The following is a 19,591-nucleotide window of genomic DNA, read 5'->3' on the forward strand; positions in this document are numbered from 1 at the left end:
TAGTGGCACTGAAGCAGAACATACGTCAGTTTGTCAGACATTTCTACTCCAGATGTGCCTTGTTAGCAGCAGCTGGACAGTAATTCAGAACCGCCTCAGGTCCGTTTCACTAACCCTGTTACAGCAAATTCACTTTTATCAGCTGCAACAAAGTACCAGGCCCGCCGCCAGCCCCCCTAAAAACACACCGTTGTGTTCAGTATGCTGGTATATTAAAGCGCGTTACTATAATACATATGACTCCATGGATAAGCCTCTTACACTTGAATTAAATCAATGTACCGACAAGCAGCAACAACCAATACAAAAACGAAACGGATTTCAATACATGCACAGCAAACGAAACTACCGTGCTTAACAGAATAAACGGACGTGCTCACAGAAGCATTTCATTTAAAGCAGCTTCCAGATAGATATTTGCACTCGGCTGTCAGCTACACCGCGTCTTGAATCCTGGTGCTGATTTCTCTAATGATGGGACCGGGTAGTAAGCTCGGTCTCCATCAAAATACTATCTAACTGGTCCATGGACGCAGCTTCCCTTTCGCTTGTTTTGCAGCTTCGCCCGGTTCACTGCTTATTCCAGTTTCACGCGAGTTCAGGACCTCAATTAACACTTGATTTTCTTTCAATACTTTTGCATTTAGCTGTTTAGTCCGTTTGGCATCGTTGTTGTTTTGTTATTTGGTATACACGCACACACAGTAACTCAAATAACAGCCGCAACAGACTCGTCAGAAGGGACGCCTTGTTAACATTCACACAAAATACGATTTAGTTTCAGAGTGGCGACTGCCAGTTTCAAACTATTTGTTTTTCTAAAGCAGGCACATCCTGCGAGGAAGCCTCGTAGTATTTGTAATGTATATTTATTGAAGACAGTAAATATTTCTAGTGTAAAAACTGACCTGCAGCAGCTGCATGAACCCAGCAGAGAATCCCGAGTACAGTCATCCGGATCATCTCCGATAGTCTTCACAAAGCAATATATTTAAATACCATACTCGGTTATAAACAATGGATTTGTTTGTGATATGTGTATATTTAATATTGAATATGTTTAATAGAAATCTTCTACCTTTTGTCAAACAGAAAACTTTCAGTCTGGAATTTTGTGATTGGCTACACAAACGCGGTTCAGCCAATAGGAAGCGAGCGTCAGCAGTATCTGGGTGAAACAGTGTTTTTCAGGTGTGTGTCTCTGAAGTGAAACAGAATCGTGTTGTAAAGAAAGTAAACATACCTGTGTGTATGACAGCAGAGCGGGGGGGGGGGGAGCTAGGAATGGACATTTGGGAGGGGCCTCTGTGACGTCACAGGAAACAGTTCACATTACAAACACGATTTAAATCAATTAAAACTCTGAACACATCAAATATCTCCCGGGGTTTGAGCTGAGCAAAGTAGCCAAGACTGAACATGTATGGTGCCGAGTGAAGCCAGGCGAACATGTTTTGCAGTTTATAACAGTGGTTGTACGTATACACTACAAATACAAAACACATAAGCATGCATACAACCTACAGAAACAAACACACTGCGCACAATAACTGCAAAAACCGTTTCATTGGAGAAAAAGTGCAAACAAACAAGAAAAATCCCCAAACAAAAAGCTCTATTGCTTTTTTTCTTAGCTGTATTGTAATCTCTTAGCTATATTGTAATAACGTGTTACCTCTGTGTAAGTCGTCCTGCATAACAGCGTCTGTCAAGCCAACATTTAAAATTATGCAAAGCTCCTGCTGCCTTCAAACCAAAACTAAAATCTTAGCTGTGCTGAGAATACCTCGTTTCCAGCTAAATACTAGGGCTGCTTTCGTTTTCACGGCATTCTCAGGTACAGCTAAACAAAGATATTGCGTTAGCTGCAGAAAACACAGAGCAGCCAAAAATAGATTTTTTTTTTAAACTACCTTGTGACAAATTCAGCAACATTTTTTCAGGTTTTGTGAATCTTTTTAAATTATGTTGACACGCTAATGAAAAGGAACGCGCAATTCCCATATTCTGCTGCCTTAAATCTTATATACGGGAGAAAAGCTAACGGCGAACCTTTAAGACAAAACCCAAGTGTTTTGTATTTCTTTACATTTCTAATATTACGTAGAAATAATTATTCACACAGCTGTCTTATCCTATTCAGTCGATCCTTTCTTCTAAACTCTTAAAAGTGTGTGCAGATCTGTTTTGCCATGGTGACCGCCGCACTACCACTAACTTACTTTAAAAATACAAATTAAAATAACCGTCTCGGACTTTCAACAGATCCCCGCCAACTGCCTCACAAGCTGTCAATCAAACCTGGCTTGCACATGATTCGCTGTGTGAGAGGAAGATCCCACCCAAATATTGCATCACAATTACTACTTTGATTTGATTGGCTAAAACCTGTGGCACTTAAAAACTTGCCTCTTTGAGGTAAACTTAAACATCTGCCTTTGGAGCGCACAGTTGACATTTATTTATTATTATGTAGCCCCTGCCCGCCGAGACAGAGTGGGGCAAGGGCCACAGAATGCACAAAAAGTAGAGCCTGACTACAACACCGAGGGAATTAAAACAAACTGTAGTTGAAAACATACTTAAACTTGGCATTCACATAGGCAGAGATTTGGATCATTCGGTACATAACAGATCGCATTCCCGAAAGGCTCCTTGCCCTGGTAGATTGTGAATCTCCAGCTGGGGAATACGTGTTTCAATTGCTAATGCGTGTTCTCAAGTCATAAGAACATAAGAAGAACATAAGAAAGTTTACAAACGAGAGGAGGCCATTCAGCCCATCTTGCTCGTTTGGTTGTTAGTAGCTTATTGATCCCAGAATCTCATCAAACAGCTTCTTGAAGGATCCCAGGGTGTCAGCTTCAACAACATTACTGGGGAGTTGGTTCCAGACCCTCACAATTCTCTGTGTAAAAAAGTGCCTCCTATTTTCTGTTCTGAATGCCCCTTTATCTAATCTCCATTTATGACCCATGGTCCTTGTTTCTTTTTTCAGGTCAAAGAAGTCCCCCGGGTTGACATTGTCTATACCTTTTAGGATTGTGAATGTTTGAATCAGATCGCCGCGTAGTCTTCTTTGTTCAAGACTGAATAGATTCAATTCTTTTAGCCTGTCTGCATACGACATGCCTTTTAAACCCGGGATAATTCTGGTTGCTCTTCTTTGCACTCTTTCTAGAACAGCAATATCCTTTTTGTAACGAGGTGACGGGAACTGAACACAATATTCTAGGTGAGGTCTTACTAATGCATTGTAGAGTTTTAACATTACTTCCCTTGATTTAAATTCAACACTTCTCACAATATATCCGAGCATCTTGTTGGCCTTTTTTATAGCTTCCCCACATTGTCTAGATGAAGACATTTCTGAGTCAACATAAACTCCTAGGTCTTTTTCATAGTTCCCTTCTTCAATTTCACTATCTCCCATATGATATTTATAATGCACATTTTTATTGCCCGCATGCAATACTTTACACTTTTCTCTATTAAATTTCATTTGCCATGTGTCTGCCCAATTCTGAATGCTGTCTAGATCATTTTGAATGACCTTTGCTGCTTCAACAGTGTTTGCCACTCCTCCTATTTTTGTGTCGTCTGCAAATTTACTATCTATACCAGAATCTAAATCATTAATGTAGATTAGGAATAGCAGAGTCCTGCAAAACTGACATACGAAAATGCAATGGCAACTCAACTGATGGAGCAGCAAACATGCAAGGACAATATGAAGGCTTCTCTGCACGGCTATCAGTTGCCGGTTGCATAAACATAGACTAAGTCTTTGTCAATATAATTATAAGCCATATTAACAATAGACACTCAGTTAAAACGGTTCCATAAAGCAGTCTTTCGTTAGACTGGTCTTACTTAGTAAATTACGCAACGCATTCTGGGAATTAAGACACTTGGGGGGCTGGGTGGGAAGGGAAACATGGCTGACGCTTTTCTCAAACAGCGATGTTCACAGTTCACAGTAACTGGAAATTTGTGCTTGTTGAGGAGTATAACGCAGAAAAAGAAATACTTTTGGGGAAAAATACAAAAACTGAAACATGTATTGAAATAAATAGTAAAGTAAGTTTTTTATTTTTACTCCACCTATCTCAGTTGAGCAAGTAAGCGAGGCCCCCCCCCCCCCCCAGCAAGCTGTGTGGAGCAGCCTGAGTGCAGCGCTGAGAGAGAGAGAGGGAGAGAGACAAGAATCACCATGGCTAGGATCATGGAACAACAACACCACAATTTGATTCTTGAGGAGAGGAAGCTACACTTAGAAATAGAAAAGTTACAGTTAGAAAAAATTACACTAAAACTGGAAATAGCAAAAATGTCTGAACAGTAAACTGCTACAAATTATAGTACAATGGATTTTTATTTAGATATTTTTTCAGAAAAAGTACTAAAGTATTAAATGCAAGTTTAATTTTAAATGTCTACATTTGTTTTAAATAAAAATATCTAATGAGAAATAAATAAAGAAATCGTTACACACTAAGTTTATTATTATTATTATTATTATTATTATTATTATTATTATTATTATTATTATTATTATTATTATTCTCTGGGGGATTTCATGTGACTTTGTATATACTAAAACATTAATTGGAGAAACAATTCTCCACAATCATTTGGCGAATGTATCTTTGTGACACGGTGAATGGTGTGGTGCTGTAGAAAGTGAATGTCCAAACTGAATTCTCCCAAAAACAAAAAGGTTTTAATAATTAACAAACCGATCCGGAAGTAACTGTTCCCCCATTGGAATATAAGTGGTAGCTGGATATCTGGTCGCGTAGTCCACCACTACCAAAATGTGCGTATATCCAGTATATCGTGAGCCAACCGCATGATCTCACATTGAAAAGACTGGGGAACGAGTAGTTGTGTTACAATCTGACTTGTGCTCGTGGCTTGGGATACTCTATACAGCAAACAATAATGTGGTGGGGATATGTAAGCGGCCGGCTATCCTCTACATCCTTCCCCTCGATAGACCGAACCTGCCCCCAGATGTAAACCAGCAAAGGATCGTTCTTTTGTTCCAACGCTAGGTCCACATCTCGGTCCCAGAATTTCGGGATATCGAGCGGAGCTAAAGTAGCTTCAGCACTGGGGGCCTCAGTAACCTGCCCCCGCAGGTCACACTGGGTCCCAACCCCCTTTCCCTTACATTTGACTGATCCTGAGGCTTCCCCACCAAACCCCAGCCTTGTTTCATTAATGTTCCTTCCCATTTTTCAACCCTTCGCTCTTTTTTAGTTTTTTTTGGCCGAAATCGAAAGTGGAACAAATCGGTGTGCAGCGGAAAGATATTCCCAATAGTTTCCCCCGCTGCTCCCATGGTCTTACCGGAGACTGGCTTTACCGTTTTATAAATCATGCTGTCAAAATGCGGCCAGTCTCGACCTAAAATAACTGGATATGGCAGCTTCTCTGCCACAGCCACGATTACGCGGCAGGCATGACATCCAACTGTCAAATCTAATTTGGTGAGGGGGTAGTCCTTGTTATCCCCATGAATACAGGAAATGACCACGACCCCTCGTGACCACCAAGGTACCCCCTTTAATAGAGCTCGTCTAATTAAAGTCTGCCCACATCCTGAGTCCACTAATGCGTGGGTGCTCACCTCACCAACCCATACATTAACAACACAAGGCCCCTCCCAATCATTACCCCTGGGCTTACCTGGTGCTGTCAGGACGTAATGGGAGGTCACACCACACTCCATGGCCGCTGGACAATTCCACGCCAGGTGACCGACCTCCTGGCACCGGTAACATGTGGGGCGAAAGGGTGCCCACGGAGCCTGCATGTCCCGTTGCCGGTTTGGCAGCGGGGAGGGGTACTCTGCTTTTACCCCGCTGGGGGTCGCCCTCACTCTCCACTGTGTTGGAGGGAGGCCGCCCATGGGGTGACGTTGCAGTGCTGGTCCGTGAGCAGTGGGGGTGACACGGGGTGGTGGTGGTGGTGTTGCCGCTCGCGGTCTATTGGAGGCAGGAGCAGCAGGTAGAGCGTCCTCAAACCCTTCAGCCAACCTGACCGCTGCCTCCAGCGTGGTGGGACGGTGGCGACTGACCCAGTTCCTCGTGTCTGGCCCCAGCACCTTCACGAATTGCTTGATGGCAATGAGCTCGGTGACTTGCTCTGCGCTATTGGTGCCGGGGCAGAGCCACCGGGTCACATGGTCCACCAGCTGTTGTGCCACCACGCGGGGTCGCAGTCCTGGGGGTCGCTGGTATTCCCGGAACCGGCGACGGTGGGTTTCCTCCGTGATGTCAAGTCGCTGGAGAATGGCCTGCCTCACTCTATCATAGTTGAGGGCATCTTCATTGGTTAAGGCTTGGTAGGCTGCCTGGGCCTCCCCAATCAAATTGGGCCCCAACTGGGTAGCCCACCAATCCCGAGGCCACTGCGCTGCCGTTGCCTGCCTCTCAAAGGCTACCAAATAGGCCTCAGGATCATCCTCCAGCGACATCTTTACCACCCTTATCTTCGGTAAGGGTGGCGTTGGTTCTGTCGCCGGTCCCCCCCGATTGGCTTCCAGGAACATGGCATGCATCTGCTCCATCATGGTCGCCATTCCCTCCTGGTGTCTTCGCTCCTGTGCCTCCAATATCGCTCCCAATGCAGCGGCATCCATCCCAAATCCCTCTTCTGAACACCAACTGTGACACGGTGAATGGTGTGGTGCTGTAGAAAGTGAATGTCCAGACTGAATTCTCCCAAAAACAAAAAGGTTTTAATAATTAACAAACAAAAAGATCATAAAATAAATCCACTTGCAAAAATAAGTAATAATAATAATAATAATAATAATAATAATAATAATAATAATAAATAATAAGCCCCAGTACCAGCGATGGTAATGGGGCAAAACTCAGCAACATCCAGCCAAAACAAAAGCAACAAAAACACACTCCAATAACCACAGTCCTCCGTGCACGAAAATGTGCTCTTCTTTTCCAGGGTTTGTGGTGCGTGCGCTGTGCTGTGAAGTGCTGTGCGATGAGGGGCGTGCTCTGGGGTAAGTGCTGGCTCGCTGGCTACAGCCTCCCGTCCTCCTGCTCCTCTGTTGACACACAAACACAAAACACGTAATCACACAAAAAAACAAACACCGGCTCCGGCCGATCGCTCTTTACTCAGCGCAAGGGGAGGTTTTGACGTAGCTGCTTCCCCTTTGTACCCAGCAAACTCCTCCCTGCAGTCAAAGCGTCGCCTGGTTTCTCCAATAGAGGGCTGCCCCGCAGCTGACTGCACTGGAATCGTCCGGAGTACTTGCAGCTACGCGCCCCTCCTAATATGGTCACCTTCCAGTTTCCACCTACCACCGAGGTGGTAGATCTAGGAGGCAGCGTACCTTCCCCCTTACACAGCGCCCTTTCTAATCGGGAGGGAGATTTACAGCATCGATCCTTTCTCTCTCTATCACAATCTTCCTGAGCCATCTTCATCCACTCCTGCTTGCTCAGGCACTTCCTCCTCTTCATATACAGCCACACTATTTGGTCCCTCCGGGTCTGGCAGTGCAAGTTCCCTGTCATTATATAAACAATAATTTAATTGCATCAAGTAAATATTTTATTTTCCACAATGTATTTTAATTATATCTTTATATTTATTTCAGTATCTATAAAAAGTTAACTTAAGATAAACATAAATATAAAAGTGTCACCTTTTGCGCAAGACTGTCAAGTTTTTAGGTCATGTCATTGACCACAACGGTGTTGGGGTTGATCAAGACAAGATAAAGGGCATTTCGGACATAAGGAAAGAGGATCTTATGAATGATGACGGCTGTACACCATCTCAAAAGAAGGTCCGGTCGTTCCTCCGCATGGTCCTCTATTATCAGCACTTCATACCAGGCAGTTCTTCTATTGCCAAGCCCCTCTTCAGTCTCACTGCAGGTCAGAAGCGGAAATGCAAGACGGCCAAAAGCCTGGGAAAGCCTGGTGCTTTTCGAAAACTGTCCCCACATGATTGGACCACCTCTTGTGACGTTGCCTTTGCGAAATTGAAGGATGCTCTTCTAAACAGTGCTATTTTAGTGCTATTTTTACACTTGATGGTCTTGGAGCTGTGCTGTGACAAATCCCAGTCGGAGAGGACAAAGCAAGACCAGTTGCTTTTGCAAGCAAATCATTGAGCCGCAGTCCCTTATACTTTCGATATTAAGCACATTCCAGGCAGGTCGAACATTGTGGCTTTGATTAGGGAGCCTTTCGTGAAGCCTCTCAATCAGAGATTGCTGTCTGTGCCTTATACTAAGTTGATGGAGGAAGCTCAAGAAGTTGCAGCTATTGAAATACAGGATGTGTTTCAGTGGAGTTGCCAGCAACAGGAGGTACTAAACCCCAGTTTTCCCCATCTATCAGGTGGTGCTTCCACTCAGCCACTGCATTCAGTACAAGGGTCACTGTCGATGGAAGAAGTGTCTGCAGTTCTAGATATGCATATAGAATGGGACATTGCTTCCAAGCTCAGAGCTGTCAGCCTTGCACAACATGTTCAGCAGCTGCTGCCTTCAGGTCAAGATACCTTGTCCCTACATGACCTACAAATTCACCAAAGACAGGACGCTACTATCTCTAGGATCATCACGTATGTGGAGAGGAGAAGACGGCCTTCCAGGAGAGAGCGGTTTGGAATACCAAACCATGCCTTGAAACTTGTTAAACAGTGGGAGAAACTTGTGCTGCAGAATGGCATCCTATATAGGGTTTCCAAGGACCCACTCACAAAGAAGAAAAGGTTCCAATACATCGTCCCTGAGGTCTTGCGAAATGAGGCTTTAACTGGAGTACATGACCTGGCAGATCATCAGGGGCAAGCTCGAACATTATATCTCGCTCGTCAGTGATTCTTTTGGCCTGACATGGAGAAAGACATTCGAGAACATGTGCGATGCTGTCACAGATGTGTCTTTGCCAAGATGCTTGAACCTGCTGCAAGAGCCCCCTTAGAAAACATTAGGACCACTGCTGCACTTGAGCTCGTATGCATCGACTTCTGGTCAGCTGAAGACAATAAAAACAAGTCAGTCAACGTTCTTGTGGTAACAGACCACTTCACAAAGCTGGCTCATGCCTTTCCTTGCAAAGACCAGACTGCCAAGCAAGTTGCAAAGAAACTATGGGACAATTTATTTTGTGTGTACGGCTTTCCTGAGCGGATTCACTCCGATCAAGGAGCAAATTTCGAAAGCAACTTAATAGCCGAACTACTTGAATTAGCTGGAGTTAACAAATCCCATACCACTGCATACCATCCAATGGGTAATGGCGGTACTGAAAGATTCAATAGATCATTGGGGAACATGCTCAGATCGTTGCCACCTAAAGCAAAGCACCAATGGCCTCAACTGATCCAGTCAATGACATTTGTATATAATTGCACGGCCCATGAGACAACTGGATTTGCGCCTTTTTTTCTCATGTTTGGTAGGGTACCCAGGTTGACAGTTGATTTGATGTTCAAAAATGTCTTGAATGACAGTGCAGTGTGTGATTACAATTCTTATGTCCTGTCATCAGTGGTCTCAAAGACGCCAAGTCTCTAGCTCAGCAACACTCTGCTAAAGGACAGACCCATCAAGCCAAGGAGTATAACAAGAAATTAAAAGGTTCGCCTCTCTCCGTGGGAGACAGAGTCCTCTCAGCCAATAAAGGGGAACGAAAACTGGCAGATAAATGGGCACCAACAGTGTACACTGTGTTAGACACGAATCCTTCAATCCACATTTATAAGATCCAAGATCAGTCTGGGAACACCAGAGTAGTGCACAGAAATCTGCTGCTCCAAGCCAACTTCTTGCCTCTCCATATGCCTGACGATAACCCTTCCACAGATTTCCTTAGTGAGATGGAAGACAGTTCATTACAAGATTCGCTGCCTTCAGAGTCTGTTGCCCTTGTCGAGGAAGCAAGTGCTGGTGATCGCGTCCGCCCTGGGTTTTTGACAACTCGACTTGCAACAATACTGGCGGATCTCAAACATTACAAGACTTGGATTCTAATTCTGTTTCTGCCTTAACTACTGAGAACCTGGCACAATTAGATGAGAGCTCAAATGCATGTAGCAATCCAGGCACTGATGTCTCATCTGCTCCTCCCACTTTCCCTCACAGCACTAGCTCCCCCACTTGTCACACTAGTATTCAGGGCTCTGTCTCTGGCCTTGAACCTGTCCGAACTAGATTTGGTAGAATTGTTCGATCAGTGAATAGGTTAATTGAGCACATGACTTTGCAACACGATCAGAATCTGCTCTCTAGTGTGTAATCCTTCACTTCGTTTTAATGACTGACGGGAGATGTTGGTAATTTTCTTGTATCAGATGTATCTATATTATTATATATACATGTTTTGTTCTTTACCACCCTGATGTTAAGCTTAGATGCTATGGAATTCCTGTTTTATTTACTGCATGTCTATTGGCCAAGGTGTTTGTGGTGTACTAGGCATCACATTAGTCTAGGAGAGATTTGAGACTTGATCAACCTCAATTTTTTTCTCCAAGCCTTTTGTTAGGTAGCAAAATGCTGACTTAAGATGTATGTGTATTTTCATATGTGTCTGACTTGGGCCTGATGATTCTTGAGTGTTTGAATTCTAATGGGTGGCTACTTTTTTTTTTCCTTCCAATGTCGTATATTGATTTTGGTGTAATTTAAGGGGGGTGAGTGTAACAGGTTTAATACAGAGTTTAATTCTACCAGTTTAATTTCACCAAAAGTCAACTGTGATAATGAGGTTAACTGTTCTGACACCTTGTGGTGAGACAAAGGGAGTGCACAATGCCCTTTTAAATAGTTCCGGTTTCGGGTTACCTCTTCCCAGTCACTGCTTGAATGGAAAGAGGGTAAGCATCATGACGTTTCCTCCAATCATAATCTTTAGTTTTATCGAGATAAAAGTACTCCAATAGTTTTGTAATTTTAACAAACTGAAAATAACTTCTACCTGTAACATTTTATTCCCATATAAGCGCGCTATATGTTTTTAATACATCTGTTTTTGTTGCATTTGTGATTACTGTAGTTACACGTGGTTGCTTGTATACTGTACGCTGTCCCCCGGGGATTTGACCTAACCTGAATTGCATATCGGGTGAATCTATTTTATTTTGTTTAGGGATTTAAGGAAACGTACATTGCTGCCTGAAACTGAAATCTGTTTTTATTTTAACAGGTATGTTGTCCTCGCTTTTATCAGTTGTACATAATTGTTTTGAATGTTTTATATTAGGGTTTAACGGTAGGATCTAGTAGACTACACAGCGATAGCATGTAAGCAGGGTTTTGTTCAATTTTGTTTTTCTGCAAATGCATGTTATAATTGTACTGTCTACTGTGCCCAGTCACTGCTTGAATGGAAAGAGGGGATTTAAGGAAACGTACATTGCTGCCTGAAACTGAAATCTGTTTCTTTTAACAGCAATAACCACAATAAACTGCCTGCCGTGCCTGAATTGTGTCGTCCGTGTATGATAAGGATAGGGGGACAGAGTAGCAGAAGCGAGAATAATAAATGAAACACAACGCAGACATTCACATTACCAGAGCAAAAGTGAACCAGTTACAGACGCGTCACAAGACTAGCAGAATGGAGGCGTCACAAGACTAGCAGAATGGACGTGTCACAAGACTAGCAGAATGGACGTGTCACAAGACTACCAGAATGGACATGTCACAAGACTACCAGAATGGACGTGTCACAAGACTACCAGAATGGACTTGTCACAAGACTACCAGAATGGACATGTCACAAGACTACCAGAATGGACATGTCACAAGACTACCAGAATGGACATGTCACAAGACTACCAGAATGGACGTGTCACAAGACTAGCAGAATGGACATGTCACAAGACTACCAGAATGGACGTGTCACAAGACTAGCAGAATGGACATGTCACAAGACTACCAGAATGGACGTGTCACAAGACTACCAGAATGGACGTGTCACAAGACTAGCAGAATGGACGTGTCACAAGACTAGCAGAATGGACGTGTCACAAGACTACCAGAATGGACGTGTCACAAGACTACCAGAATGGACTTGTCACAAGACTACCAGAATGGACATGTCACAAGACTACCAGAATGGACATGTCACAAGACTACCAGAATGGACATGTCACAAGACTACCAGAATGGACGTGTCACAAGACTAGCAGAATGGACATGTCACAAGACTACCAGAATGGACGTGTCACAAGACTACCAGAATGGACGTGTCACAAGACTAGCAGAATGGACGTGTCACAAGACTAGCAGAATGGACGTGTCACAAGACTACCAGAATGGACATGTCACAAGACTACCAGAATGGACGTGTCACAAGACTACCAGAATGGACTTGTCACAAGACTAGCAGAATGGACATGTCACAAGACTACCAGAATGGACATGTCACAAGACTACCAGAATGGACGTGTCACAAGACTACCAGAATGGACATGTCACAAGACTACCAGAATGGACATGTCACAAGACTACCAGAATGGACATGTCACAAGACTAGCAGAATGGACGTGTCACAAGACTAGCAGAATGGACGTGTCACAAGACTACCAGAATGGACGTGTCACAAGACTAGCAGAATGGACATGTCACAAGACTACCAGAATGGACATGTCACAAGACTACCAGAATGGACGTGTCACAAGACTACCAGAATGGACATGTCACAAGACTAGCAGAATGGACATGTCACAAGCTCATCACGTGGTGTCTGGGACACAGGGGGAGCTCAAAAAGTTTGAAAGAGATTTCGACGTTAAGAAAACTGCAGATCATTTTGTAGAGTTGTCAAATCACAAGCTGCAAGAACTGGAAGACTGTGAACTTGAACCTGAAAAAAGGTTCCGGACAAAGAAAGCCATGGCAGGCGAGTCCGCTCCTGATGAAATCATATCAGATGCTATTACAGCCTATAGGATTCAAGTCCACAAACCATTGTTTTATTTCGTTCTATTGCAGATAGGCGTTCTTATTAATAAAACAAATAAAATATAAAAAAATAGACAGGTGCGTTCCTCTGATGTGTATAGGCTACTTCATGTTTTAATTATATACATATTTTTTATTAAACATACTCCTACGCTTTTAAAACACAAAATCGTTTTGACGCAACAGACCTAGCACAGATAAATAATTTGGCATAGAGCCCTCCGCCTAGTCGTGCGCTAGTGTGGTTTAAATGCCAGCGTCGATGTTTAGTGCCAGTCTGTCCCAATGATCTCCAGCCACATAAAAACCGAGTATTCACTGCACAGGAGACTATGACCGGGGAGAATGGACAGGGCTGTGCTCAACACTTGTTTGCTTTTTTGAAACCTTTATTTATTCACTTTCCTTCATACCGCGTTCGGGTAGCCTACAATGTATAGAAATATTGTAAAATTGCATTTCAGCAAATTATATATATATATATATATATATATATATATATATATATATATATATATATATATATATATATATATATATATGTATATATATATATATATATATATATATATATATATATATATATATATATATATATATATATATATATATATATATATATTAGAGGCATGGTACAAGGAAGCAGCACCCAAGAAAAAGGGAATATTGTGAGGAGGAGTTAGAAAATTAAACAGTGGTTCTCAAACCTGATTCTGGGGACCCCCTCTGTCAGTTTAAAATGAATGAATCCTGTGCACCTAGGCTGTGTATCACAGAATATATACTGTGTGTGTGTGTGTGCTTCAGTGACACACCCCACCACGCTGACATGTTCATTAATGGATGCATATGCTTATTAATGTTGTAATAAAACGTTTTAAAAACATTCTTATAACCTTGTTATATAATGTTGTGTGATAACATTTTAAAATGTTTCTGAACCTCTACATTTTCACATCATTACAACATTGTAAACAACATTTTTGTGATGTTTGGAAAAATGTTTTTATAAAATGATACTGTTTTAGAAATGTTTTAAAAACGTTATTATAATGTTTTAGAAATGTTTTAAAAACGTTATTATAATGTTTTAGAAATGTTTTAAAAACGTTATTATAATGTTTTAGAAATGTTTTAAAAACGTTATTATAATGATTTAGAAATGTTTTAAAAACGTTATTATAATGATTTAGAAATGTTTTAAAAACGTCATTATAATGATTTAGAAATGTTTTAAAAACGTCATTATAATGATTTAGAAATGTTTTAAAAACGTTATATTAATGTTGTGTGATCACATTTTAAAATGTTTCTGAACCTACATTTTCACATCATTAATACATTATGAAAAACATTTTCGTGATGTTTGGAAAAATGTTTATATAACGTTTTTATGATAGAATTGTGTTTGCTGGGTGGTTTGTAATGAATTCAGATGACTGAAAAAAGAAAGGCATTTTATCTTTAATTTGAAAACATTTGTATGCATTTTTTTAAAAATAAGGAATCCCAATAGATGTCTAAATTGCAGTAAACCTAATGACTAACTTCATTCTGCACATTAAGTGCTTTTCACATTACCAGCAGTTCACATTACAATGTGTTCACATTACCAGCAGTTCACATTACAATGTGTTCACATTACCAGCAGTTCACATTACAATGTGTTCACATTACCAGCAGTTCACATTACAATGTGTTCACATTACCAGCAGTCCACATTACAATGTGTTCACATTACCAGCAGTTCACATTACAATGTGTTCACATTACCAGCAGTTCACATTACCAGCAGTTCACATTACAATGTGTTCACATTACCAGCAGTTCACATTAGAATGTGTTCACATTACCAGCAGTTCACATTACCAGCAGTTCACATTACAATGTGTTCACATTACCAGCAGTTCACATTACAATGTGTTCACATTACCAACAGTTCACATTGCCAGCAGTTCACATTACAATGTGTTCACATTACCAGCAGTTCACATTACCAGCAGTTCACATTACAATGTGTTCACATTACCAGCAGTTCACATTAGAATGTGTTCACATTACCAGCAGTTCACATTACCAGCAGTTCACATTACAATGTGTTCACATTACCAGCAGTTCACATTACAATGTGTTCACATTACCAGCAGTTCACATTGCCAGCAGTTCACATTACAATGTGTTCACATTACCAGCAGTTCACATTACCAGCAGTTCACATTACCAGCAGTTCACATTAGAATGTGTTCACATTACCTGCAGTTCACATTAGAATGTGTTCACATTACCAGCAGTTCACATTACCAGCAGTTCACATTACAATGTGTTCACATTACCAGCAGTTCACATTACAATGTGTTCACATTACCAGCAGTTCACATTGCCAGCAGTTCACATTACAATGTGTTCACATTACCAGCAGTTCACATTACAATGTGTTCACATTACCAACAGTTCACATTGCCAGCAGTTCACATTACAATGTGTTCACATTACCAGCAGTTCACATTACCAGCAGTTCACATTACAATGTGTTCACATTACCAGCAGTTCACATTAGAATGTGTTCACATTACCAGCAGTTCACATTACCAGCAGTTCACATTACAATGTGTTCACATTACCAGCAGTTCACATTACAATGTGTTCACATTACCAGCAGTTCACATTGCCAGCAGTTCACATTACAATGTGTTCACATTACCAGCAGTTCACATTACCAGCAGTTCACATTACCAGCAGTTCACATTAGAATGTGTTCACATTACCTGCAGTTCACATTAGAATGTGTTCACATTACCAGCAGTTCACATTACAATGTGTTCACATTACCAGCAGTTCACATTACAATGTGTTCACATTACCAGCAGTTCACATTGCCAGCAGTTCACATTACAATGTGTTCACATTACCAGCAGTTCACATTACAATGTGTTCACATTACCAACAGTTCACATTGCCAGCAGTTCACATTACAATGTGTTCACATTACCAGCAGTTCACATTACCAGCAGTTCACATTACAATGTGTTCACATTACCAGCAGTTCACATTAGAATGTGTTCACATTACCAGCAGTTCACATTACCAGCAGTTCACATTACAATGTGTTCACATTACCAGCAGTTCACATTACAATGTGTTCACATTACCAGCAGTTCACATTGCCAGCAGTTCACATTACAATGTGTTCACATTACCAGCAGTTCACATTACCAGCAGTTCACATTACCAGCAGTTCACATTAGAATGTGTTCACATTACCTGCAGTTCACATTACCAGCAGTTCACATTGCCAGCAGTTCACATTGCCAGCAGTTCACATTACCAGCAGTTCACATTACTAGCAGTTCACATTACAATGTGTTCACATTACCAACAGTTCACATTACCAGCAGTTCACATTGTCAGCAGTTCACATTACCAGCAGTTCACATTACTAGCAGTTCACATTACAATGTGTTCACATTGCCAGCAGTTCATATTACAATGTGTTCACATTACCAGCAGTTCACATTACAATGTGTTCACATTACCAGCAGTTCACATTACAATGTGTTCACATTACCAGCAGTCCACATTACAATGTGTTCACATTGCCAGCAGTTCACATTACAATGTGTTCACATTACCAGCAGTTCACATTGCCAGCAGTTCACATTACCAGCAGTTCACATTACAATGTGTTCACATTACCAGCAGTTCACATTACCAGCAGTTCACATTACCAGCAGTTCACATTACAATGTGTTCACATTACCAGCAGTTCACATTGCCAGCAGTTCACATTGCCAGCAGTTCACATTACCAGCAGTTCACATTGCCAGCAGTTCACATTACAATGTGTTCACATTACCAGCAGTTCACATTAGAATGTGTTCACATTACCAGCAGTTCACATTGCCAGCAGTTCACATTGCCAGCAGTTCACATTACCAGCAGTTCACATTACCAGCAGTTTACATTAGAATGTGTTCACATTACCAGCAGTTCACATTAGAATGTGTTCACATTACCAGCAGTTCACATTACCAGCAGTTCACATTACCAGCAGTTCACATTGCCAGCAGTTCACATTACAATGTGTTCACATTACCAGCAGTTCACATTACCAGCAGTTCACATTACAATGTGTTCACATTACCAGCAGTTCACATTACCAGCAGTTCACATTACCAGCAGTTCACATTACAATGTGTTCACATTACCAGCAGTTCACATTACCAGCAGTTCACATTAGAATGTGTTCACATTACCAGCAGTTCACATTACCAGCAGTTCACATTACAATGTGTTCACATTACCAGCAGTTCACATTACCAGCAGTTCACATTACCAGCAGTTCACATTACCAGAAGTTCACATTACCAGCAGTTCACATTACAATGTGTTCACATTACAATGTGTTCACATTACCAGCAGTTCACATTAGAATGTGTTCACATTACCAGCAGTTCACATTACCAGCAGTTCACATTAGAATGTGTTCACATTACCAGCAGTTCACATTACCAGCAGTTCACATTACAATGTGTTCACATTACCAGCAGTTCACATTACAATGTGTTCACATTACCAGCAGTTCACATTACAATGTGTTCACATTACCAGCAGTTCACATTACCAGCAGTTCACATTAGAATGTGTTCACATTACCAGCAGTTCACATTACCAGCAGTTCACATTACCAGCAGTTCACATTACAATGTGTTCACATTGCCAGCAGTTCACATTACCAGCAGTTCACATTACAATGTGTTCACAATACCAGCAGTTCACATTACCATCAGTCCACATTACCAGCAGTTCACATTGCCAGCAGTTCACATTACAATGTGTTCACATTACCAGCAGTTCACATTAGAATGTGTTCACATTACCAGCAGTTCACATTGCCAGCAGTTCACATTGCCAGCAGTTCACATTACCAGCAGTTCACATTACCAGCAGTTTACATTAGAATGTGTTCACATTACCAGCAGTTCACATTAGAATGTGTTCACATTACCAGCAGTTCACATTACCAGCAGTTCACATTACCAGCAGTTCACATTGCCAGCAGTTCACATTACAATGTGTTCACATTACCAGCAGTTCACATTACCAGCAGTTCACATTACAATGTGTTCACATTACCAGCAGTTCACATTACCAGCAGTTCACATTACCAGCAGTTCACATTACAATGTGTTCACATTACCAGCAGTTCACATTACCAGCAGTTCACATTAGAATGTGTTCACATTACCAGCAGTTCACATTACCAGCAGTTCACATTACAATGTGTTCACATTACCAGCAGTTCACATTACCAGCAGTTCACATTACCAGCAGTTCACATTACCAGAAGTTCACATTACCAGCAGTTCACATTACAATGTGTTCACATTACAATGTGTTCACATTACCAGCAGTTCACATTAGAATGTGTTCACATTACCAGCAGTTCACATTACCAGCAGTTCACATTAGAATGTGTTCACATTACCAGCAGTTCACATTACCAGCAGTTCACATTACAATGTGTTCACATTACCAGCAGTTCACATTACAATGTGTTCACATTACCAGCAGTTCACATTACAATGTGTTCACATTACCAGCAGTTCACATTACCAGCAGTTCACATTAGAATGTGTTCACATTACCAGCAGTTCACATTACCAGCAGTTCACATTACCAGCAGTTCACATTACAATGTGTTCACATTGCCAGCAGTTCACATTACCAGCAGTTCACATTACAATGTGTTCACAATACCAGCAGTTCACATTACCATCAGTCCACATTGCCAGCAGTTCACATTACCAGCAGTTCACATTACCAGCAGTTCACATTACAATGTGTTCACAATACCAGCAGTTCACATTGCCAGCAGTTCACATTACCAGCAGTTCACATTACAATGTGTTCACATTACCTGCAGTTCACATTACAATGTGTTCACATTACCAGCAGTTCACATTACAATGTGTTCACATTACCAGCAGTTCAAATTACCTGCAGTTCACATTACCAGCAGTTCACATTGCCATCAGTTCACATTACCAGCAGTTCACATTGCCAGCAGTTCACATTACAATGTGTTCACATTACCAGCAGTTCACATTACCAGCAGTTCACATTACCAGCAGTTCACATTACCAGCAGTTCACATTAGAATGTGTTCACATTACCTGCAGTTCACATAACCAGCAGTTCACATTGCCAGCAGTTCACATTGCCAGCAGTTCACATTACCAGCAGTTCACATTACTAGCAGTTCACATTACAATGTGTTCACATTACCAACAGTTCACATTACCAGCAGTTCACATTGCCAGCAGTTCACATTACCAGCAGTTCACATTACTAGCAGTTCACATTACAATGTGTTCACATTGCCAGCAGTTCATATTACAATGTGTTCACATTACCAGCAGTTCACATTACAATGTGTTCACATTACCAGCAGTTCACATTACAATGTGTTCACATTACCAGCAGTTCACATTACAATGTGTTCACATTACCAGCAGTCATCATTACAATGTGTTCACATTACCAGCAGTTCACATTACCAGCAGTTCACATTAGAATGTGTTCACATTAACAGCAGTTCACATTACCAGCAGTTCACATTACCAGCAG

The 19,591-nt window shown here is 41.4% G+C and overlaps 1 protein-coding gene across 2 annotated transcripts in view; it reads right to left on the reverse strand.

The window, feature by feature from the left end:
- Window positions 1–1,117, reverse strand: part of LOC117397349 (major histocompatibility complex class I-related gene protein-like) — a 47,626-nt gene extending 46,509 nt beyond the window's left edge. For both annotated transcript variants that reach the window (XM_059009624.1, XM_059009623.1), the window contains exon 1: window positions 909–1,117. In XM_059009624.1, the coding sequence (XP_058865607.1) occupies window positions 909–963 (55 nt within the window). In that variant the 5' untranslated portion in view covers window positions 964–1,117. The remainder of the gene's footprint in view (window positions 1–908) is intronic.
- Between the last annotated feature and the right edge of the window lie 18,474 nt (window positions 1,118–19,591).

This window comes from Acipenser ruthenus, chromosome 39, assembly GCF_902713425.1.
Source record: "Acipenser ruthenus chromosome 39, fAciRut3.2 maternal haplotype, whole genome shotgun sequence".
Lineage (NCBI taxonomy): Eukaryota > Metazoa > Chordata > Actinopteri > Acipenseriformes > Acipenseridae > Acipenser > Acipenser ruthenus.